General features: G+C 42.4%; 1 protein-coding gene across 1 annotated transcript in view; it reads right to left on the reverse strand.

The window, feature by feature from the left end:
• Positions 1 to 484: 484 nt before the first annotated feature.
• The window catches only part of LOC143962714 (DIS3-like exonuclease 1), a 94,337-nt gene continuing 69,567 nt past the window's right edge, over positions 485 to 25,254 (reverse strand). Inside the window, 9 exon segments of the mRNA XM_077472099.1 lie at positions 485 to 2,444; positions 5,492 to 5,663; positions 8,397 to 8,542; positions 10,805 to 10,971; positions 12,477 to 12,631; positions 14,918 to 15,445; positions 19,766 to 19,858; positions 22,399 to 22,643; positions 23,870 to 24,031. Of these exon segments, the coding sequence (XP_077328225.1) occupies positions 2,097 to 2,444; positions 5,492 to 5,663; positions 8,397 to 8,542; positions 10,805 to 10,971; positions 12,477 to 12,631; positions 14,918 to 15,445; positions 19,766 to 19,858; positions 22,399 to 22,643; positions 23,870 to 24,031 (2,016 nt within the window). The 3' untranslated portion in view covers positions 485 to 2,096.

Below are 25,254 nucleotides of genomic sequence, written 5' to 3' on the forward strand. Positions count from 1 at the left end.
TTAAAGGTTCCTGCACCACTTTGATTCGACTTTCATACGACTTAAGTGCCATGGACTGCAATGTAAACCCTCAGTCGCACCTGAATGTTATAAATGTGACAGTTGTGCAACAGATGTATATTATCATTGGTCAAAGCCAAAGTCCCACCCATCTGAAGTTGCACTCCAAAGTCGTGCGACTTTAGGGTTGTACAAGTTTGAATGGAGCGTAAAACAAATTGGCCCTGGCATGTGTATATTTGGAGCAGAGCAATAAATTGCAGCCATTTAAAAGCAGACCTTCATTTCCCACCCCCATCCTCTTAACACTATAGCAGTTTTATATTCTCTCTCTCTATAATTATATATCTCTCACATAGATAGATAGATAGATAGATAGATATCTATCTATCTCACATATACATCTCTCTCACATACATACTAATTATATATATACACACACACACACACACACACACACACACACATTTTAAAAAGTCAGCAATTTCAGTATTTTAGGCCATTTATTTTTTTCTTCTAAAGGTCTGAATAGCCTCTTTAAAAGTAGAATTTAAGCTTAAAGCGTCACTAAACCCACATCATAATAAATGATGTATTGCTGTTCAATATATGAGATTGCTTTTCTATATTCTGCAAAAAACCTGGCTGATCCTGCTGCTCTTTCTCCCCCTTCTGTCCATGTCCCCAATTCAGCTAGGGATTTTGCAGGACTGTGGTGGCAACTCTGCACATGCTCAGTTTTTAGTAAGTTTCTATGCTGAGTATTTCCTCCCTATCACATCTGAGCAGCCTGTGTTACTATAGAGTCACACATGTGGGGGCGTATACACAGCGGAAAATGACAAGCCACTCCCTCCCTTCTCCTTCACGCCAACTAACCAGCTAAACACAAGGGGGGGGGGGCAGGATATTACATGTAGATTAATGGAGGCTTCACCTCCCTCTTATTCTAAGACACAGGCTGGAGGGGACGTGACACAATCTGTGACTGGCAGAAATCCGCCCACTCCATGTTATTGTCAAATATATATTTGTATTCCAGTTTAAAACAGTTTATTGATATTATTTTTATTCTGTATTCCAAAAGGCTTTTTTTTTTATTTGAACATGTGACCAGCAGCCAAGGACTAGAAGCTCCTACTGCTTGTGCTTCCATGCAGACAGGCTGGAAGAGAGCTGGGTCATGTGACAGCTGGATATCACGTGACGCTGCTGGCTGACACAGGGGAGCTGGATCATGTGACTGGGCCAGCCAGGCCTGAAAAAAGGTAAGTATATACACCTTTCTTTCGCGGGTTAGTCATCATAGGTGTTATTAGGGGAGGGAGCTTTTAAAGCGGGAGTCCGCCGGGACTCCGCGTTTTTTTTTTTTTTTAAAAGCCAGCAGCTACAAATACTGAAGCTGTTGACTTTTAAAATAGTGACACTTACCCGTCCAGCGTGCCCGCGATGTCTGCACCCGAAGCCGATCTTTAGATCGTCACTCGGGTGCTGCCGCCGCCATCTTGGGTATGGGAATCAGGAAATGGAGCATTTTCGGCTTCATTTCCCGGTTCCCTACTGCGCATGCGCGAGCCGCGCTGCGCAATAAGGACGGTCCCCGCTGCCTCTGGGATCTGTGTGTTTCCCAGCAGGCAGCGAGGCACTTGCGGAAGGGGGCGGGCACTTGCGGAAAGGGGCGTAATCTACGCCCCTTTCCGCAGAGAGCTATCCCGGAAGTGGGTGCAGTTACCTGGATTATCCAGGTAACTGCACCCCCCTCCCCCCTGAAAGGTGCCAATTGTGGCGCCGGAGGGGGGGAGGATTCCGATGAGCGGAAGGTCCATTTTAGGGTGGACCTCCGCTTTAAGAATAGTTAGGTTTAGGCTGGAATTCTACTTTAAATTAGAAGATAACCTGCATGAATACTAGTTTTACTTTACGGCAGATTTTTATAAAATCGACATCCTGTTTTCTACCATCACTTAAAAAAATAAAATTATAAACACTATAAAAACAAAGCTGCCACTGATTGCAAGGATTACCAACTGGTAAGAAATACTGTTCATCATTCACTCCTAAAACTTTTCAAGTGCGTTATCGAGGTCCATTCCTCCTCATTCACACACACAATGGAGAGAGATGCGGCCCCGGGGAGGTCATTCCTCGGACAGACTAAGCAATGCCAGGTCACGCACTTCCTCCAGCAAGGTGTACAGGCTCCTCCCCCGAGTTTGTCTATATTCCCGATTTTGTAACCCAAATTGTTTCTCTGCCGCCTCCTCCTCTTTAGCTAGCTGAGCCTCTATTGCTGTGCGGGTCACCTCCCTAACGAGTTCCGTCCTGCCGAGATTGGAGCCGGCGTTGGAGGGCAGCTCCTCCTGGGAGATATGGGGCTTATTACTAATGATATCCAAGCGTATGTTGTCTGCGTGGAAGCGGGAGCTTTGTATTCGAACTCGTACCTAGGAGAGAAAAAAATGAAAGCATCTGATTCTTTTTATAATAAAAGGTAAAACGAAACCATACATACAAGACAGGCACGGCAAACTGTGCTTAACCACTTGCTGGCCGCCCTGTAGCAGTTTGCCTGCTACAGGGCCGCAGCTGTGCACAGGATCACACATATTATATTATAAAAAATATATACACACATACATTTTTAAGGGGAACCCCCTACGGCGAAAATACTGTGTGGGGGTCCCCCCAAGGTCCATACCAGACCCTTATCTGAGCCCGCAGCCCGGCTGGTTAGGAAAGGGGGTGGGGGCGAGCAAGCGCTCACTACCCTCCTGAACCTCAACATGGGGGGTGGGTGCTTTGGGGAAGGGGGGTACCCTGCAGGCCTCCCCACCCCAAAGCACCTTGTCCTCATGTTGAGGAGGACAAGGGCGTCTTCCTGACAACCCTGGCCGTTGCTTGTCGGGGTCTGCGGGCGGGGGCTTATCAGAATCCGGGAGCCCCCTTTAATAAGAGGGCCCCCAGATCCCGGCCTCCCACCCTATGTGAATAAGTATGGGGTACATCATACTCCTACCCATTCACCTGGGGGAAAGAAAATCTAATAAAAAAATAATAAAAAACACACACTAGACAGGTTGTTAAAGTAGTTCATTAGGCAGCTCCGGGGGTCTCTTCTATCTTCGGGGGTCTCTTCCGACTCCACCACTCTCTCCGCCCTCTTCTCTTGGGCTCCTCCGCCATCTTCTGCTCTTTTGCTAGCGGTGGCCTGGTCTCTTCTGTCTTCTTCTGATGTTGACACGACGCTCTGTCCCGCTGTAATGCTGTCTACACGGTGCGCAACGACTTATATAGGCATGGGGCGGGGTCATCAGGTGATGTCACCCGATGACCCCGCCCCTTATGACATCACATTCCCAGCATGCCCCAGGACTGTGAACCAAAAAAAATTAAAGTCAGCCCACTTATTTTGTATAATGTGAAGGATAAATATTACGCAGAGTAAATAGATAACCAACATGTTATGCTTTAAAATTGTGCATGTTCGTGGCATGGCGACAAAATACGGTACACCATTTACATATGTGGGCGTTTAAAGGTTTTACTTAAATGAAAAGCTGCTCATTGTCAGCACCGCTGTCAGAGTTAAATAGTTTGTCTCAACCCTTCTTAACTTCCACTTTTGTTGGACACCTTGGTCTGTTAAAATGGAACAGAATTTTAAAAGAGGAGTTCCAACCACATATATGATTTTTGTTTTTTTAGATTTCTTTTTCTATCATATAATGTTTAATTAACATTGGTTAGTCTAGTAAATAGCGCTGCTTTTATTACTATTTTATTATAAAAGTTACCTTATATTATTTCTGTTCGGGCGGGCAGGTGAAGGCCACAAGCCACAAGCATAAAAACTTCCGGGATATGGTGCTGCGGTATTACCAGCATGCACCCGCTATTCTCGCACAAGCGGAGAAGGAAACTTCTCATGTTGCCATCACAATGGGCGGCATCGTCGAAAGTGCCCACCCTGTTGGGATGGCAACCAAGATGGTGATGTGATCTGCCTTAAAATCACGTCATTTCCTGTCGGGAAATAACGCAATTTTTTTCTCACACTCCTGCCCACTGACTCCGTGGAAATGACGACTCACATCTCCCAGGAACACTGACGAGGGAGGTAGTGATGCAGAGCGCCGCCGACCCGGAAGTGGCGGATTAGGAGCCACCCCATAGCAACAGGGCATTTATGGTCAGTTAAAAAAATATTTTCACTCCATATCTTTTTAATACTGAAAGAACTGTGAAAATGTAAAAAAAATATGTTTTTCAGGGTGGAACTCTGTTTTAAGTTGCAAAAATAAAAATTGCGAACAGACAGGATCCTTCCTGCAGAAAAGACACGCTGTGTCTCTTCTGCGAAAAAAAATACTCACATGCCAGTTTGAAATACCCTGTAGACTGTACCCTGAGCTGTCTGCATTCCAGCAAACTGCCAAGATCTTCCGCACATGATCTATGAATGGGGGAGGGGCAGGTGACTGACAATTTCTGGCTCCTCCATTCATAGATGCGATGTCATTCACAGAAGCTGCGATAAGACTTCTATATCTGGCAGAAAAGGGCAGGCAATCTCTCAAACTCTCTTAATGAGAGCTTCTTACAGCTGTTTAGTTACATTAACCCCGTCATACAGGAAAACTACTGCAGTGGTGGTGGGGTGTGTGCAGGAAGGAGGAAAAGAAAGAAAGAAAGAAAAAGAAAGAAAGAAAAAAAGAAAGAAAAAGATAAAGAAAGAGAAAAAGAAAAAAAGAAAGAAACAAAGAAAAAAAAAAGAAAGAAACAAAATAAGAAAAAGAAAGAGAAAAAAGAAAGAAAAAAAAAAAGAAAGAGAAAAAGAAAAAAAGAAAGGAAAGAAAGAAAGAAAGAAAGGAAAAAAGAGATAAAGAAAGAGAAAAAGAGATAAAGAAAGAGAAAAAGAAAAAAAGAAAAAAAGAAAAAAAGAAAAAAAGAAAGAAAGAAAGAAAGAAAGAAAGAAAGAAAGAAAGAAAGAAAGAAAGAAAGAAAGAAAGAAAGAAAGAAAGAAAGAAAGAAAGAAAGAAAGAAAGAAAGAAAGAAAGAAAGAAAGAAAGAAAGAAAAAGAACTAGAAAAATCAGCACAAAAAAACTAAGAAAAAAAAAGAAAGAAACAAAGAAAAAAAAAAACAAAATAAGGAAAAGAAAGAGAAAAAGAAAAAAGAAAAAAGAAAGAAAGAAAGAGATAAAGAAAGAGAAAAAGAAAAAAAGAAAGAAAGAAAGAGATAAAGAAAGAGAAAAAGAAAAAAAGAAAAAAGAAAGAAAGAAAGAAAGAAAGAAAGAAAGAAAGAAAGAAAGAAAGAAAGAAAAAGAACTAGAAAAATCAGCACAAGGGACACAACATGCTAACTGTAAGTTATGTCCCTTGAGCTGATTTTTATATTTTTGATTTTTGCTAAACTTCCAGCTTTATTTCTCTTGCAATGGGACTGTATTTTTATAACATATTTCCCTTGGTGGTCATTCATTTGTTACTTACTGTCACATGATCAAACAGACAGAATGAAGTTTGCTGTCCCCCATCGGTTATTACTGTGATGCGGTCCGGGAGACGTTGCAGTGATCCAGAGATCCAATTACAGCCATTATCAGTAAAGGACAAGACTAAGCCATCCATGTTCTTCAAATACGCAGCTCCTTTTATACCATACCTGGAACAATACATAATAAATACGATGTAAACACTTAGGAAGATGCACAGACTGAAAATCAGCAACAGGGCTGGCTGTGGTATAAATATGTTCTGGATTAGATGAACCCACTGAAAAATGATTGTTCAGTAAAATAAAATAGGCTTATTAATACTTATATGGGTCAGGTATTTTATCATAGATTGGATAGATTGGTCAGGGTTTGTAACCTTTGGTGATACTTTTCTTAACCACTTAAGGACCGGAAAGGTTCTACCCCCTCAACGACCAGGCCATTTTTTGCGATACGGCACTGTGTTATTTTAACTGACAATTGCGCAGTCATGCAACGCTGTACACAAATAAAATGGACGGCCTTTTTTTCCCACAAATTGAGCTTTCTTTTGGCGGTATTTGATCACCTCTGCGGTTTTTATTTTTTGCGCTATAAACCAAAAAAAAGACAGACGGGGATCTGCGATTTTTTTGGGGGACTGGAACATTGCGGCGGACAAATATGACCCCAAGTGACACTTTTTCGGGACCAGTGACACCAATACAGCGATCAGTGCCAAAAAAAAAAAAAATATGCACCGATTACTGTAAAAATTACACTGGCAGGGAAGCGGTTAACACCAGGGGCAATCAAAGGGTTAAGTGTATCCTAGAGAGGTGCTGTCTGTGTGGGGGGATGGACAGATGGGAGTACATAGAGATCGCTCTTCCCGATTACTAGGAACAGACAATCTCTCTGTATTCCCCTGTCAGAATGGGGATCTGCCTTGTTTACATAGGCAGATCCCTGTTCTGCCTCTCTGTGGAGCGATTGTGGGTGGTCGGTGGACATTGCAGCCGCCAGACCCACACATTGGCTCCCACTGCACACCCACAGTATCTATTACATGAAACGACGTATGGGTAGGTCGTTTCGCACAATAGAGCCGTCCTACCGCGGTATATCTGCGATGGGCGGTCCTCAAGTGGTTAACCACGTGCCGACAGGCCACCAGTATTGTTGCTGCTGATCGGTGGCTTCTCCAGGCACCGCAATGTACCAGTACAATGCGAATGCTCATGCACACTGCGAATCCATTCATTACATTGCGGTTTACTACTGTGTGTGATGTGTGTATGATCACCAGTGATCACATGGTACCTGGGCCAATCACAGCAACCTGTACCATGTGATAGTAGTGGGCCAATTACAGCATCTCAATAGTAACGCTATGCAAGACAGTTCAAACGATTGCTGTTACAATTCCCTGATCATCCCCCAGAATTTTACAGTGACACTGAACTACTCTGATGACCGTATGTTAAAAATAAATAAAAATAAAACAAAATAAATGTTTAAAAAGATTGAATAAAAATGTATTTATTTTTTTAAACTGTCACCAGCTACATGATGAGGCTGTACTGCACTGGTGACCGTATGTAAAAAATTAAGTTGTGAACTTTTTTTTAGTTTTTTTTATTTAAAGACCAGAGCTCCAGCCCCCCCACCAAAAAATAAAAAAAGTCAGCAGCAAAAATATTGTAGCTGCTTACTTTTATTATTAGGGCACCTACCTGTCCAGGGATCCCGCGATGTCCTCACCCAAGCTCTTCACAGCTGGTTTACCTACGGTGCATGTGCGAATCACACTATGCTTTCTCAATAGGCTGGCAGCGGCAAGGGCCGAACTTTTGGCGGAGTTCGCCGCGACAAACTCAGCAGGAAGTGTGAAAGGTTATCTGTCCAAACCAGGTACCCGCTCCCCCCCTTAAAAGGTGCCAAATGGGCTTCAACTTCCAAAAATTGGGACAAAAAAAATAAATAAAAAAATTACACCTTCAAAAAACTCGCCATGCCTTTACTAAAATATCTCAGAATGTCTACTTTCCAAAAAGGGGTCATTTGGTGGGTATTTGTATTGTCCTGGCATTTTCGGGCCTCTAGAAAGGAGATCGGCAATCAGTACATTAGGATTTATCAATAGTTTTTGGACTCTATAAAACTTTCCTACAGACTAAATAATATAAATTTATTTAGGTTATTTTCAAAATGTAGCAGAACAAATTTTGGCCAAAACTGATGAAGAAAGATTAATTGTTTGCAAAATCTTATAACAGAATTGTAAAAGATTTTTTTTTCTGTATTTTTCTTTATATAGCAAAAAAAAAAAAAAAAAAAAAAACAGTGCCATTTAAATTCCACCAAAAGAAAGCTCTATTTGTCAAAATATATAAATGTCATTTGCATACAGTCTTCCATGACCGTGCATTTACCAGTTAAAGGGGTTGCAAACCCTCATTTTTTTTATTTTTTACTAACATACATATCATACTTGCCTCCACTGTGCAGTTCATTTTGCACAGAGTGGCTCCGAACCTCCTCTTCTGGGCTCCCACAGCGGCGCTGGTGGCTCCTCCCCACATCAAGTGTCCACATTGGAGAAGCGCTCTCCTTGGTGGACACCGTGCAGGCATGCTCCCGAGTTCCGCATCTGTGTCCATTCGCGCCGCGTCATTGGATTGCAGGAACCTTTTTTTTTTTTCAAAATCAGTGTAGCACCGCAAAGTCAGAGTTGCAGCAATCTGAACAGTTACACCGCTGACAATAGGGTGCGACTTATGCGATTTGAACTTGTCAAATTGCATGACAAGTCGCACCAGTGGGAATGGGGGCTAAAATATCATAGTTAGTATCAAAGGGTATTGAAAATAATAGTATCCTGCATTTCCCCCCCATCTAGGTGGTGGACACGTTCCTACCTGGGTACGAAGAGTAACACTCCATTCGTGCGGATTGAGTATATAATGGCGTCACTAGTACAGCGTTGGTCACTTTCCGGGTCCTTGTCCTTGAAGAACATGCACTGGAAGAGCTCTGTAGACTGTTTCTGGCAGTGCTGTGCGGCCTACAACAGTGCAAAGGGAACATTAGGTCCCAATAAAATCCATTTCTGCACCAATCACATCATCCACCTTACCAACCACTCAGCGTCTGCCACCCTTCTCTGCTAATCCCTACACTGGCTTCCGGTAACTCAAATCCAAAATATTACCGACCTACAAAGCCATCCACAACTCCGCTCTCAGCTACATCACCAACCTCATCTCAAAATATCACCCAAACAGCCCTCTTCACTCCTTCAAGACCTTCTGCTCTCCAGCTCCTTTGTCTCTCCCACGCTCCCCTCCAGGACTTCTCAAGAGCCTCTCCCTTTCTCTGGAACTCCTTGTTCAATCTTTAACAACTATTTCTTACCCTGTCCACCTTTAGGTGATCCCTGAAAACTCATCTCCTTAGGGAGGCCAGAGACAGACCCGACGAGGGCATTTGGAGAGGACTACAGGGTAGCCCTTTTGCCTATTGACTATGCTTTTGAGGGGTTCTATTCTTTGGGAGGTGTGTGCCTGGGGGACCTTTGGAGTAGTTTTGCTTCAGATTCAGGTCCATGCCTCCCTGAAAATACAGACTCTGGGAACCTAGGACCTGGATACAGATTTGGGGACTCTATGCCCAAACCAGCAATGACTGCTTCACCCCCCTCCCAGAATAGAGGTTAATATAATCAGCTCAAAAGAACCCAATGCTGACATCTTCTGCTATAATCTGTTTATTAAGGCGTCTTTCTCTCATGGTATAATCTAGACGTGTGCAATTCGTTTGACAAATTCAAAATTATGGAAAAAAAAAAAAAAAAAATCGAAATTTCATAAATTTGTAAATTTGACAATTCAAAAATAAGAATGAAAATCTGAAAACTGGAAAATTTGAAACTAACGACGAATATTAAATTATAGGTATTAAAATTTATTTTCAAATTTGGCCTTTAATGAATATAACGAGTACGAATTTATCCGAAATAACGAATGCTGCATCTCAGGGAATGGAACGCAACAATCTAATAATAATAAACGATTATAATAAAACCTTTTCTTTATTATTATTTATTATTCATTTGTTCCATTTCATTTGTTTAGATGCGGCATTCTTTATTTCGGATAATTCGTAACTTCAGATAAATTTGTATTCGTTACGTTCACAAACGGCCAAATTTGAAAGGAAATGCCAATACCTACAATTTAATAGTTATTATTAGTTAGAAATTATTTTGATTTCACTGATTTTTTCTTTTCAGATTTTCAAATTTCCGAATTATCGAATTCTGAATATTTGTAATTTGAAAATCCGAATTTTCAGATTGCCAAAAAAAGCAAAAAAATAAACGAATGAAACGTAAACTACATTTTTTTTTTGTCAGTGCACATGTCTAGTATAACCCCCCCCATTGTGTGCCTTCCCAACTTTAATTGAGTCACCTATTGTTTTTCTGTACCTTTGTTACCAAACTATTGTGGGAGGTTTATGTTAGCTGTTCATTAGATGTACTCATATTACTGTTTACAACAGCTTGCATTGTTTAGGATAATGTGATTAGGCTCTTACCCGATTTTGTGTGGTATATATTCTGTGTGAATTTACAATAAAAGTCAGTTCTAGTTTGCATCTAAGCTAGTGTCGTCTAGTTCTTGGGTGCAATTCTCAGCTATAATACCTGGTTCAAGTCAAGGAAGCTGTATCTTGGTGGCTGCTGGGTGCCAGGCATTCCGTCACAATGCCTATCCCACCTCTACCCCAACAACTATAGATTGTCTCATGGAGCCCTGTCATGGGTAGAATGCGTTAGAAACGTGGCCACAGGCCAGCGGTTGGCAAGTTATCAACTAAAGGGGGCCTCAAATGCGGCCCCTGACGTCACCACGTAATGTTCAATATACGCGATGCTGTAGAGGAGTGTCAGACTGCAGATCTAATAGAGGAAACGAGGGTCAGAGAGTGAGGACGGGATACATTGTTGGCGGGGGATATGCTGCAGAAGACAATACAAAACTGGGAAGATTTTACGTGAGGCTGGTAGAGATCATCGCTATTACCCTAATCAATGTTCCCACTACAGACTGCTGAGGGAAGCACATTATATACCACAAGGTCCCTCGGGCCGCAGGTTGGGCACCAGGACCAAAGGTGGGAGGTTTGTGGTGTGTGCTGTATCCTGCGTCTGTGAGCTCCACCGCAGGGTGAAGGAGAAAGTGGGGGAACATACAGAAATCGCCTGGCTGTGGACATCGTCCTGAAAGGTCAACCACCCCTGCACAGCCTGTAAATCGCTCACCCGGTTGCGATTATTAATGTGACGACACAGCTCATCCAGGTCCTTGTTTCCAAGCTGATGATCTTTTGTATTCTTGTGGATAGCAGCCAGGAGAAGCCGGTGCACAACAACATCAGCATAGCGGCGGATTGGTGAGGTGAAGTGGGTATATTTGTCAAGGGCCAAACCTAAAATCATACAAAATTCAAGACACATAAAATGATACAAAGTAAAAAAAAAAAACACACAAGAGTTTCCTCTAAATAACAGGGTAAAAGACAGCTTTCTACTTTTATTTTATGGCGCCAAACTTCAGTGCTTAAAAATCTCTAACTCTAATTTTTTTTTTTTTTTTTTTTACAGATTACATGTTTAGAGTTACAGAGGAGGTCTAGTGCTAGAATTATTGCTCTCGCTCTAACAATTGCAGCGTATATAATCTGTGTGTATCTGGCTCTGATACTAGCCACTCACCTCACGTCCCTGCAGCACTGGACCCGTGAAGGGCACTCAACAAGAGTGTCAACTATGCCCGACCTTTCCTCCTCTCTTCTCAATTCATAATCTGTATTATATAGTTTCTACGAATTAAAATTGATCTATGTATGCAGCAGGTAAACCCTTCAATTATCCGCCTCTCCTCCGTTCATTAAAGTAGAACTTTTTATTTCTTTAATTTTGGAGTAAAGCACGGTTATAACCCCTGTCCATTTTTGCCATCTGTGTCCCATCGCAGAGATTTCCCTTCACTTCCTGTCCCATAGCGAAACAGGAAGTGAGAGGAAATCCCTGCAAATGAAGGCAATCCCTTGGAGACCCCCAGGTCACCAGAACTAGTGTCCCCATTGGAAGATTTCCCCTCTATTACTTTTCTGGGGACAACCCAAAATTAGGGATTTCCTTTTACTTTCATTTTCAATAATGATAAACAGGACAATAGGAGAGGGTGAATCTCTCTAATGGGGGGCACAGAAAGCAATAAAAACTGACAGGGGTTCTAATCCCTCTCCACTCCATCCAAAAAAAAAAAAAAAAAAAAAAAAAAAGTTGTATACTTTAATAATTTTTCATTCATAAAAATAATAATAAAGCTTCAATGAATAGAGGAGGGGGGGGGGGGGGGCATAGTCTGTGCCTATGTCGCAGGTCCACAACTGGTACTAACCCCCGCAGCACTGGAAGATGAAGCGCCAAATGACAGCGGCCCTTTACCATGTGATCAGCTGTGTCGAATCACAGCTGGTCACATGTAAACAGATTTGCCTATTATCGGCTCTCCTTTCCTCACATGCTCTGTGTGAGGAAAATATTGCTGTTAACTGGCAAGCCTGTCAGCACATTCAGTGCCCTGATTATCAGTGCTGCATCAATAGGGCCCATCAGTGCCCCCTCAGAGCCCATCAGTGCCTCCTCATCACTACCGCCTATTAGTGGTGCCACCTATCAGTGCCTCCTCATCAGTGCCACTGTCTATCAGTGCTGCTTGCTTATTTGCAAAATTTTATAACAGAAACTAAGGTACATATAGGTACAGTGTTGCATGACCGTATACTTATCATTCAAAGCACGAAAACTGTATATTGGCCTGAGCAGGAAGGGGGTGAAAGTGTCTGGTATTGAAGTGGTTAACCACACCAATTGACAATTTGTGATGAGAAAGGAAAGGCACACATTACTGCACTGTGGCGCTCACCATAGTGATAGAATTCCTCCTCGCTGTACGATCCGGTGGAGAAATACTGAGCGTTGGACATGGCTTGTGTGGCCATCGATCGCAGCAGCCGATTCACCATAGGGTCAGAAGGGTCATTTGCCTCATCCAGGGAATCTGCCAGAGATTTATTAGACCTGGGAGAGGAAAAAACAAAAAGACAAAAACATATTGTTAGGCACAAATATGCCGAAGGACCAGGTAACCCCCCCCCCCCCCTCTAAAATAATACGGTTGCATAAGTGTGCACACCCTTACATTAATACTTGTTGAAGCCCCTTTTGATTTTATTAGAGCACTCAGTGTTTTTGGGTATGAGTCTATCAGCATTGCACATCTTGACTTGGCAATATTTGCCCACTCTTTGCAAAAACACTCCAAATCTGTCAGAGTGCGAGGGCATCGCCTATGCACAGCTGTCTTCAGATCACCCCACAGATTTTCAATGGGATTCAGGTCTAGGCCATCTCAAAACTTTAATCTTCTGAAGCCGTTCCTTTGTTGATTTGGATGTATGCTTTGGGTTGTGGTCATTCTGAAAGATGAAGTTCCTCTTAAGGTTTCTAGCAGAAGCCTGAAAGGTTTTGTGCCAATATTGACTGGTATTTGGACCTGTTTATATAATTCCCTCTACCTTGACTAAGGCCCCTGTTCCAGCTGAAGAAAAACAGCCGCAAAGCAGGATACTGCCACCAGCATGCTTCACGGTGGGTATGGTGTTCTTTTGGTGATGTGCAGTGTTGTTTTTGCACCAAACATATCTTTTTGAATTGTGGCCAAAAAGTTCATCCTTGGTTTCATCAGACCGTAACACATTTCCCCACATGCTTTTGGGAGACTTCAGATGCGTTTTTGCTAAATTTAGCCGGGCTTTGAGGTTTTTCTTCATAAGAAAAAGGGTTCCGTCTTGCCGCTCAACCCCATAGCCCAGACATATGAAGGAGAGATTGTTGTCACATGTACCACACAGCCAGTACATACCAGATATTCCCGCAGATCCTTTAATCCTGTAGGCCTCTTGGCAGCCCCCCTGACCAGTTTTCTTCTAGTCTTTTCATCAATTTTGGAGGGACGTCCAGTTCTCGGTAATGTCACTGTTGCCATATTTTCTCCACTTGATGATGGCGGTCTTCACTGTGTTTCACGGTATAGCTAATGCCTTGGAAATTCTTTTCTACCCTTCTCCTGACTGATGCTTTTTAACAATGAGATCCCTCTGATGCTTTGGAAGCTCTCTGTGGACCATGGCTTTTGCTGTAGGATGCGACTAAGAAAATGTCAGGAAAGACCTACTAGAACAGCTGAACTTTATTTGGGGGTAATCTGGGGCACTTTAAATGATGGCAGGTGTGTGCCGACTCCTATTTAACATGAGTTTGAATGCGATTGCTTAATTCTGAACACAGTTACATCCCCAGTTATAAGAGGGTGTGAACACTTATGCAACCATTTTATGTTTTTTATTTTTACTTCCCCCACTGATTTCAGTTACTTTTTCAATTGAGCTGTACAGTATATAGGTCACATTAAAGATGGGAATAGTTCTGAAATGATTGTCTTATGGACACTCACACAAAGGCGGCTCGGAAGCGAGCACACGCAAGTGCCCCCATAGCAAGCAGCTTGCTATGGTGGGCACTCAGGAGGGGGAAAACCATTACACAGAGTGGGCAAGTATAACATGTTTGTAATTAACAACTTCAATCCCAGGCACTTACCCCCCTTCCTGCCCAGGCCAATTTTCAGCTCTGTCGCTTTTTAGTTTTTCTTAGTTTGTTATAAAATTTTGCAAGGGTGTGCCAGTGTTCAATTACCTAGTGATACCCTATATAACCCATCAGTGATTACTGAGACTCTGTCAAATGATGTACGAGAAAGAAAAGCAAGTTTTATCCTTCAGAAATGGGCACTGATGAGGTGGCACCGATGATAGGCACTAATATGCAGGACTGATAGGTGGCACTGCCAGGCATTAATGATGGGCACAAATTGGCATGATTTTTGGGCACAGATTGGCATCCCTGGTGGTCATCAGTGGTGGTCATCCTGGAGGGGCTGCGCTGTTAATCAGCGCAGACTCCCCCTGCCAGGGGAGCGCTGATCGACTCTCCTCTACTCGCATCTGTCTGTTGCTAGTGAGGAAAATCCGATACATGGCTGTTCCTGTTTACACCATGATCAGCTGTGATTGGACATGATCTCTTACGGAGACTCTTTACCTAGATCGGTGTTGCTGTGTGTCAGACTGGCACGCCGCGCCAGCTGTTATTCTAACAGACGTCATACGATGTCCAGTCAGGATAACGGAACCGCCGTCCAGCCATCATTTTGCAATAGGCCGGGCAGGAGGTGGCTAAAAAAAAAATTAATACTATAAACCTTTAGAATCACTTTAAAATGATGTACTTAGAAATCCTACTTACCGAGTGTCTATATGAAACCCTTTAGCTTGTGCGCACGCTTTGAGTTCTTTAAAGAATTCCTGACGTGGGGGTGGATGAAGTCGGAGTAACGCCTGCTGAGGGAAGCTCTCCCAGATCTTCTTGGCTACCCAGTGATTGGCTAAGATCATACATTCTGCTATAGTCTCATGCACCTGTAAAGGCTGCTTAGGAACCAAGTCATCAATGCTATTCTCCACCCCCAACTGGACCCGAACTTCGACCCCTTCCAGTTCCAGCGCTCCGCTCATATCTCTCCGTGTCCGGACGGCTCGAGCCACCTCTGTCAGTTTACGTATCGCCCACAGGAGACGGTCCAGTTTTTTGGAGTCCTGAGAAACCGGCTGAAGTTCAGGGTCAGTATTTAGCGGCTCCAGATCTCCATCCAGCAGCTGCTGAGCCACTTCGTAGCTCAACTTGTAGCGGGAGCGGATTATGGTTCTGCCATACCACACCCTTCTGATGTCATACGTGGTGCCGTCCAACTCCCACATTACACTCACCGCATACCTAGGACAAAACGAGAAGATAAAAAAAAATAAAAACATAAAAACAAACATTCTACGTACCGACAATACAAACATCAACCAAAAAAAAAAAAAAAAAATGACATCAGAAGACAGAAACGCAAACTTATATGAACACAATGATTCTACCTGCAAGTTTAACACTTTATAATTTAAGGAATTCCCTTTAACCGTTGGTTACCAGAACCAACGTCCTCATTGGAAGATTTCCCCTCTATTACTTCTCTGGTGGCAACCCACAATTTGGGATTTTCTTTCACTTTCAACGAAAATGGTAAATGGCACAAAGAGAGGGGGAATCTCCCTAATGGGGGACGGAGACAGCAATAAAAACTGACAGATGTCAGTTTACATATGCATTCGCTTCTGCGTGCGAGCACGCGGGGATGGGGGCACTTTAAAAAAATTTTTTTTTTTATTGTTTTTTACTTTTAATTTTTGACACGTTCCCCTTAAATTATTTTTATCACTTTTTTTCCTATTACAAAGAATGTAAACATTCCTTGTAATAGGAATATAGCATGACAGGTCCTCTTTATGGAAAGATGTGGGGTCTATAAGTCCCAAATCTCTCCTCTAGGCTGGAAAGCATGAGATAAAAAAAAAAAAAAAAATATGAGTCTCTCCAGCCGAATACACGGCAGTGTTTACAAGAGAGTCAGAGAGATGACCGGGGACCATCTGGTCCTTGGTTAGCTCTATGGTAAACTTCCGCTGCTTGGCTGATTCCTTCTCCAGCTCACTATTCGCACAGGCGAGCCAGTAGAAGCATCAGAGGGCGGCAGGGAACGTCCCCTCCCGCCGCCTGTAAAAACAATCAATCAAGCGGCTGAGCAGCCGCAACGATTTTTTTTTTTTTTTTTACATGACAGGGAATTTTCGGCAGAAAACTAAGAGCTCTGAATGATGCCTGCAGCTGCACCCATCATTCAGGTTTAACCACTTAAACTCCAGGACGTCATATGACGGCCATCTAAGGAGCGGAGGTTAAAGCTGGAGTTCCACCCACTTTTGAAAGGTGGTCTAAAGACCACCTCTCGTTTTTGGATTTTTTTTAGTTTTTTTATATAGTGCCTTTTTTTTTTTAAGTACTAAGCATATATCTGTTCCAGTCGGGCCATAAGCGGCAGTGTTAATTTTGTCGCCTAAAACATTTTAGTCGACGAAATGAATACTATTTTAGTCGACTAAAACAACCGAGATGACTAAAATACGACTAAAACCAAATGGCATTTTAGTCTTGACTAAAATGGGACTAAAACTAAAATGCCATTTTATTCAAAAGACTGAGACAAAAACCAAGTTGAAATTTGACTTCAAAATGAACACTGGTCTGTAGTGCATGTTCATAACTCAATACCATAAATAATAACATTCGATTTTTCACTCCAGCACTATATAATGAGTTTTGAAATTGCAGAGAAATGTTAACTAACGCATTACAACTTAACCATTACACCCATTAGATTTTAGATGACTAAAATTAGTTTTAGTCAACTAAAACGTACTGGAGATTTTAGTCGACTGTAAACATAGGACATTTTAGTCAACTAAAATGTACTGGGGATTTAGTCGACTAAATACGACTAAAAACCAAAACAATTGCAGAAGACTAAAATGGGACTAAAACTAAAATGCCATTTTAGTCCTAAGACTAAAACTAAAATCGAAATTTGATGCCAAAATGAACACTGGTAAGAGCAGGACGTCATGTCCTCTTGTGCGGCGACTGGACTACTGCATGGCTGTGTGGGAAATGACAGCTAGTCACCCACGGGGGGAAAGTACAGCTGGGATCAGGTGGGTGGGAAGGGTGTATGGTGTTAGGCCACCTTTTCATTTTTTCTGAAAAGTTAAACTTGCACTTTAAAAATGGATCTCTGCCCCTTTTTGTAACCCCTGCTTACCTGGTTGCAGGTCCTACATATTTTAAGAAGGTACTCACCAGCCTAGTAGATCCAACGTTTCTGTCTCCCGCTCAGTCCTGCACCACCATCTTCTTTGGTGGCGTCACCTGGAAGATGTTGGCTAGTCTAGGTTCAGCCAGGGGCTTCTGGATAATGAGCTGCCTGGCCACGCCACCCCTTTTAATCAATGAAGGTCTATGCCTCCTATACACAGTAGGCCAAGCGCACATCATTTGCCTAGACGAGTGCTGTGCATGGGGGCAAGCCCTTAGAAATAGAACTGTGATGCAGAAACTGCAGGTGGAGTTTACACTGAATTAAAAAAAAAAAATGAACAAGTCGAGAAATATTTACCAGTCTGTGACAGTAGAGGGTGCTACTGCCATCAATAGGTATTTCGGTGTTTAATAACAGCTGCAGCACGTTCTACAGTTTATGCTGTAAATAAAGCCAAGTGGTAATATCAGTGAACACAGTTGTCCAATCAAAATGCAAACTGGTGCTGAATGACCAACATAGCATCGCGCTGGCTGTGTATCAAAAACGACAGAAAGTACTGTATAATCTAATAGAGAACCTATTACAGCAATCCTGTCACAAGCAGAGCTGGATAATTAGGGAATCATTTCCCCCAAATAAATCATAATGGTAACATGAAAGCAGAGTAAGGGGTTCTACGAATACATGGGGGTGGGGAAGATTAGTCAAATGACTTTTTACTGTAGCTTTTAGCATTTTAATTGAAGAAAGCAATACCAGGCGCATTTTTAATCAGGTAAAAGCGTGGCTGAAACTGTAATCTGATGGGAAACATACAAACTGAATTAATCAAAGCGAAATTATCACAGACAAGTAACTCGTGACAACTAGGATTTCACTTCTTACTAGGTTCCATCTTATGGAACGCGGCCTTTTATTGTGCTTTATTGAATAAACCTAAATATACCTATAAATCCTTCACTTATACTTTACAAAGTTTTTTTTGTACATTTTACATAGTAGGGAAGGGTCAAAACTCCTCTCAGGTTATTTTTTTGTAGGATATTTCCCATTACTTTCTGTCTTGGAGAAGCAACAGGAAACATCTCCCAATAGAAATTCCCATCTTACACAACTAAAAATGTGTCCCCATTAGACGATTTACTCTTACCCCTTGCTGTGGTGACCAATACAGGGGTCTCCAAAACCATCCCAGATGTAGCCCTTTGCTTGCCTTTATCTGGCCCTTGAGGCACCATTCCTCCCACCGACACCAATGATGGGGCGCTATTCCTCCCACCGACACCAATGATGGGGCGCTATTCCTCCCACCGACACCAATGATGGGGCGCTATTCCTCCCACCGACACCAATGATGGGGCACTATTCCTCCCACCGACACCAATGACGGGGCGCTATTCCTCCCACCGACACCAATGACGGGGCGCTATTCCTCCCGCCGACACCAATGATGGGGCGCTATTCCTCCCGCCGACACCAATGATGGGATACTATTCCTCCTGCCGACACCAGTGATGGGGCACTATGCCTCCCACCGACACCAGTGATGGGGCACTATGCCTCCCACCGACACCAGTGATGGGGCACTATGCCTCCCAATGACACCAATGATGGGATGATATTCCTCCCACCAACACCAGTGATGGGGCACTATTCCTCCCAATGACACCAGGGAGCTCAGCCTGAATGACAGTTAATTGGTCGTTTGCTTAGAATGTTTGGAGACCCTTGCTTTAATATAATGAATTTCCACTCACTTTCTGTCTCCCTGACAACTGGTCTTTAGGAAAATAGAGAGGGGGAATCTCCCCAACAAGAGCACAGACAGCAATAATAACTTGAGAGAGTGGCTGGCCCCCAAAGAATGCCTCAAATGCGGCGCCTGACATTACTAAAAGCCCGACCAAAATATATGTAATGCTTTAGAGCAGGTATATGCAATTAGGGGACCTCCAGCTGTTGCAGAACTACAAGTCGCATGAGGCATAGCAAGACTCTGTCAGCCACAAGCATGACACCCAGAGGCAGAGGCATGATGGGACTTGTAGTTTTGCAACAGCTGGAGGGTGCCACTAATTGCCTATCCCTGCTTTAGAGGACTGTCAGAGACTGCAGACCTAATAGAGGAAATGAGGGACGGGGAGTGAGGACAGGATACATTGTTGGCTGGGGAGATGCTGCAGAAGACAATCAAAGCTGGGACTATGTTACATGGAGGTAACACTACACTACAGACTGCTGAGGTTCAAGGGTGGCACATCCTGTACCAAAGGGCTGCAGCTTTGGCACCAGGAACTCTATACAGGCAAAAAGTTCAGAAGGTCAGGGACTTTATTACAGAGAAATCTGTGTACAGTGTGTATAATAATGCTATACTTTGGTGAACTCCACATTACCTGTCAACACCTCCAAGCAAGGAGCATAGATCTGCACTCAGGATAGAAGGCAGCATGTCATAGCGACGATCGGCGAGGTAGTATGTTGTAGCTCTGTACAATAAGAAAAATCATATTGGATACAATGTTAGATAAAGACAAAAATAGAAAGGCCAGGACATACCTATTGGGAGAAAAGGGGGTATTGCATTACTCAATCCTTGACCACCCTGTAAATATACGGTGAGCTGGGGGCAGGAACAGGCACAATCACGTGCCTGTACTTCGAGCATTTCTTCCAGATCTAGGGAAAGCATGAGTGTGCCCCCCTGCCAACCTGTCAGACACGGCATGAGTTTGGCAGTAGATTTCAGTCAATAATTTCGGCTGACACCTGCTAATCAGCTGTGTCCAATCACACACCGAGTTCTGTTTACACAGAACTTATTTGCATAGGAACAGCATCCTGGCTGGTTCTTCTCCCTGAAAAGCAGGGAGAAAAAACAGCCAGATAAGTAAAAGCAGCGCATATTACACATTGTTAGGGCTCATTTACACTTGCTTCTGCTTCACACATTAAAGGTGTCTACCGATTCTACATGTTTTTTTTGATGCGTTCTTGATAGGTGGTCGACCAATATCTTTTTTTATCAAGGAAATACCGATTTTTTCAGCCGCCTTTCAGGCTGATATTGGGTTCCCGATATTCTGTAGATTTAACAATTTTATTTTTACACAGTCCTTTTAATTTTTTTTTTTTTTTTTAAATCACTTTTATTGCAGTCACAAGGAATGTAAACATCCCTTGCGACAGTAATAGGCAGTGATAGGCACTCTTTATGGAGGGATCTGGGGTCTATAAGACCCCAAAATCTCTCCTCTGCACTTGAAAGTATTCAAAACCCCTCCCTCTGCTTGTACCAACAGCCGAGCGGCTGCTTAGCCGTATCGGTTGTGCTTACAAGAAAGCTGACCGCCCGCTCTAAAGAATGGTACCGGGGTGATGTCTGCAGCGATCACCCCGGTACAACGCCTTGAAGCAATAATCAGTAAGTATGTGACCCATACCAATTCTTGAAAAAAATAAAAAGTGAAGATCGGCCTCACCGATAGAGATTATAATATTCTCTCTCTCTCTCTCTATATATATATTTTATTATTTTTTATCACAGTCTTTATTAGTTTATAAAATAAAAAAATCCAAAGCTGATCAATTACCACCAAAATAATAAAAGCTCTGTTTGTGTGGGGGGAAAAAAAGAAAAAAGATATACATTTCATTTGGATACAGTGTTGCATGATTGGACTTGACGACTTGCGCCTATTTTTCTACACCACCTACTATATAAACTATGTAACATACACCAACATTACAATAGGAATATTGAGCACCCTTTTTCAGGCCCCCCCCCCCCCCCCCCATCCATTCATTGGAAGTCCCCACATTCCCCATCTTTATCTGAATGGAATTATACTCTTAAACATGAAAAGTTGATATATTCCCACCTAGGGACTTCTCATAAATTCATAAATAGTGCCCCATCAAATAACTGTGGACCAATTACTTAAATACTGTAATGAATCTACCCAACCTTACAGTTACTAACTTAAAGAGTAACTCCAGTTTTGTTGAGAAAAAAAAAAAAAAAAACCCTCCCCCTCTGGGTGATCTCTGTACATTGCAGGGATTTTTACAAACTTTGTTGCAGATTTCTACCTTTTGTTTTTCTGTAGCATTAGCTGCGTGTTTCTGTGTGCCCTTTTGCACAGTTAATCTAATGAGAGTGATTCCACAATTATCAATCAGCTGCTGCACCTGCAGGTCACTAAGTGGCAGGGTCTGCATCCCTTTAGACAAGATTTCCCTTTGGGAGCATCACACCAAAAATCTGTTTTTTTTCCCCCTCACCCTTTAACCACCACGTCACATAATATAGGGTTGGAGCTGCAGGCATCATCTCAGTATTAACATTTTCAGCTGGCGATTCCATTTACAGTAGAAATGATTTGAGTGGCTATAGAGCCACCCAATCACTTCTACAGGTGGCGGAACGGAGTTCTCTTCCCATTTTCTTGTATGAGCACCTTTGGTTAAAATATTTTAAAGATTTAAAATTGAAGTGGATCCTGAGGAATCTCTTATCGGGCGAAACGTGTCGATCCACCTGTTCTTCGCTCTCTATATACGCGGTTATATGCTGTATTCTGCATGCTGGAAATGTAGCTACTGACAAATGTTTTCTTAATGGTAAAATAAAAATATTTTTTATGATTTTTTATTTTTTTTTCCTTTTTGATTGTTTGGGCACATTAACCCCTCAATAAAACAAATGTTTATGCCTGAACACAATCGTGCAACTTTAACATGCGTCAGTAAAACCGTACAGATCACAACTACTGTGTGCTTCCAGCACAAAGACAGATAAGCAAATATGCGGCCCCACAGAAAAAAGCCCAGTTCAGTAGGGCCGCATATATGTATACTGTCAGCGGGAAGTGGTTACAAGCCCTATTCCCAGGGTCTCTTCATTTTGAGATATTTTGAGTAATTTTCTGCTGTTTAAAATAGGGGATAGTGCCACTAATATTTGGACAAGCTTCTCCACCCATTGTAACGTATACCCAGGTAACAACGATGCTTTACTTCTACTGACCTTGCTTTTGCTTCCATATCAGTGTAAGAGTTCGGCTTCACAAAGTGTGTGACGTCTGCAATATGAACACCCAGCTCCAGGTGCCCATTTTTGAGTTCCCGAATCGACAAAGTATCATCTACATCCTCGCAGCCCTTTGGGTCGATACTGAGCACCAAATGAGTGCTGCGCAGATCATGTCGATCTCCTTCTTCTGGTGCCACCCGCCATGGGTTCTCTGGACTGTTTGTGGGCATTTCTGACAGCTGCAGAGAGAGAGGCAATGGCAAAAGTGTAAAGCTCTGAACACTGGTGTCGTTATGGGGGTGCGGACCGCACCCAGGTGGCACCTGCCAGAAGGGTGACACCAGGGCCGGCAATAGGGGAGGCACTCCTGGGCCCTATGTATGTCCTTAAATATGTATTTACTGGCCCCTTCTTTTTCTGAATTGGAAACAGTGAGTGATCGGTATGGATCGCTCCGGTGTCCATTAATAATTGAGCATAGTAAACTGTTTACTGTACTTCAGTTTATGAATGAACAGAAGTCTATCTCCGGTTCATTCATCTTTAGTGTAGCTGAGGCCACAGAGAACTGAAGAATCTGTGTCCTCAATTCCTCTCTTTGTCTCAACGGTGAGATGTTAAGGGTTTTTTCAGACTGACATTTCATCCAACCCCGCCAAACAGCATTGAAAAAAAAATTAAAAAAAATTATATACAGCAGAAGAATAATAAATAAAAATTATTATTACTACAACTTAAAAAAATGTAAATAAAATAGAAAAACTTTTTAACTTTGTAAAAAATAAATAAATACTGAAAAAATTATTTTTACAAAAACATGTAATTTTTGTAATTCTGGGGGGGTGGTTCCCCATGTTTTATCCCGCACCATGCGACACCAACTTAGTGACACCGTTGGCTCTGAACCAACATAATTCTTATAAACTTTACAAACTATGGACTGAGGGAGGGGTGCCTCAGTCACAGTTTTCTTTCTGCTAAACGTTGACATAGGCCTTGATCACATGGGGTGATTACGTGTGCCCCATGCAGGGCCATGTTTTACGGGAACAGAGATGCACAGGTATTGCACGCTTCAGTGCATCAGCAGCCCTATTGTGGTCTATTGGGACACAGCTGATGTGACTCAATGTGACATCCATGTGGGTGCAGGTCCCCAAATGTACACAGGGTGTGTGCATTCACACCCACACGGATGTCATATTGGGACACAATGGCTGCACAGACACACGTGTCCCAACAGAAAACAATGGGGCTGCCAGCACAGGGATGCATGCAACACCTGTGCATCCCAGCCCAGCGTTGGTAAAACATGGCCCTGCACGAGTCATGCATGCGATCACCCCGTGTGAACGGGGCCATACAGCGACTTACATATTTCGGCATTATAATCTACTAAATTTGAAACAAACTATTATATAACACTGTGAAGGTTATAACTCAACCATTCGTGATTAGAACTGACCTGGGCTTCGGAGAAGGGCTTCACACTAATACTATTCTCCACCAGAATACTTTGAATTTCCGTCTCCAGGTCACCAATGGGTCCTAATGATCTCACAAAGTGTCCATTAGGATACAGAGAGGTAGACTCCCAGGAATCGATTCGTACCACCACCCGGCAATCCTGTGTAGATGAAGATGGAAATAAAAATACAATAATAATATTCTATCAGCACAGATGTCTTCTCTTTAAACTTCTGCTGGTAATGGAATAAATTTCCACCAGATCAAGAGACACGGTTATATCAATTGGTTTTATTCCTTCGCTGTGTTGCAATTCTACGACCATTTGCAATAACCGACTAATCCTGTTATATTATTCAGCCTCAGCTATGCAATTTGTGGTCTTCCAGCCACTAAATGCCCCCACAGCAAGCCCACAAAGTGGCAAGGCTAAAAGGATAAGTACGTTTTTTTGTAACATGTTCCAGCTCCTCCCTCTCCATATCCGCAGTCACAACCATGTGTAGGGCTTCACCCACACAGCTGCATCATTCATTCACAGAGTTTTGCAAATGAATGAACTACATCTACTGTTGGCCTCCACAGCCGACAGTTTTTTTTTCTAGAAAAATTACTCAAAACCACTGAACATTATAAGATTTTTTTTTTTTTTTTTTTGCAGAGACACTAGGGATGAAATGATGGTCATTGCAACTTTTTATCTCGCATGGTATTTGCGCAGCAATTTTTCAAACACATTTAAAAAAAAAAAAAAAAAAAAAAAAGAAGAAAACAACATTTTCATGCATTGAAACAAAAAAAAACAAAAAAACAATGAAGTTAGCCCAATGTTATTACATAATGTGAAAGATGATACGCCGAGTGAAAAGATTCCAAACATGTTACGCTTTAAAATTGCACACACTCATGGAATGGCGCCAAACTTCGGTACTTCAAAATCTCCATGAGGGACCCTTTAAATTTTTAACAGATTACCCATTTAGTTACCGAGGAGGTCTAGCATTAGAATTATTGCTGTCGCTCTAACGTTCGCGGCAATCCCTCACCTGTGTGGTTGGAACGCAGTTTACATATGTGGGCGTGACCTATGTATGCGCTCACGGGGACGCTTGACTTTTTATTTTTTATTTTTTTACTGTTATTTTTCTATCTTGATACTTTTTTACATTTTTTTTTTTTATTTGGCTCACTTTTATTCCTATTACAAGGAATGTAAACATCCCTTGTAATAGGAATGGGCCATGACAGGTCCTCTTTACAGCGAGGTCTGGGGTCTATAAGTCCTCTAGGCTGGGAAGCCTGAAATAATAATAAACAAATACACACACACAAAAAACAAAAAAGACAATTTCGGCTCCCCAGCCGCGGCATTTTTTCAAATGT

The sequence above is a fragment of the Lithobates pipiens genome, unplaced genomic scaffold (assembly GCF_037356315.1).
Source record: "Lithobates pipiens isolate NorthernLeopardFrog02 unplaced genomic scaffold, aLitPip1_a1.2 Scaffold_8, whole genome shotgun sequence".
NCBI lineage: Eukaryota > Metazoa > Chordata > Amphibia > Anura > Ranidae > Lithobates > Lithobates pipiens.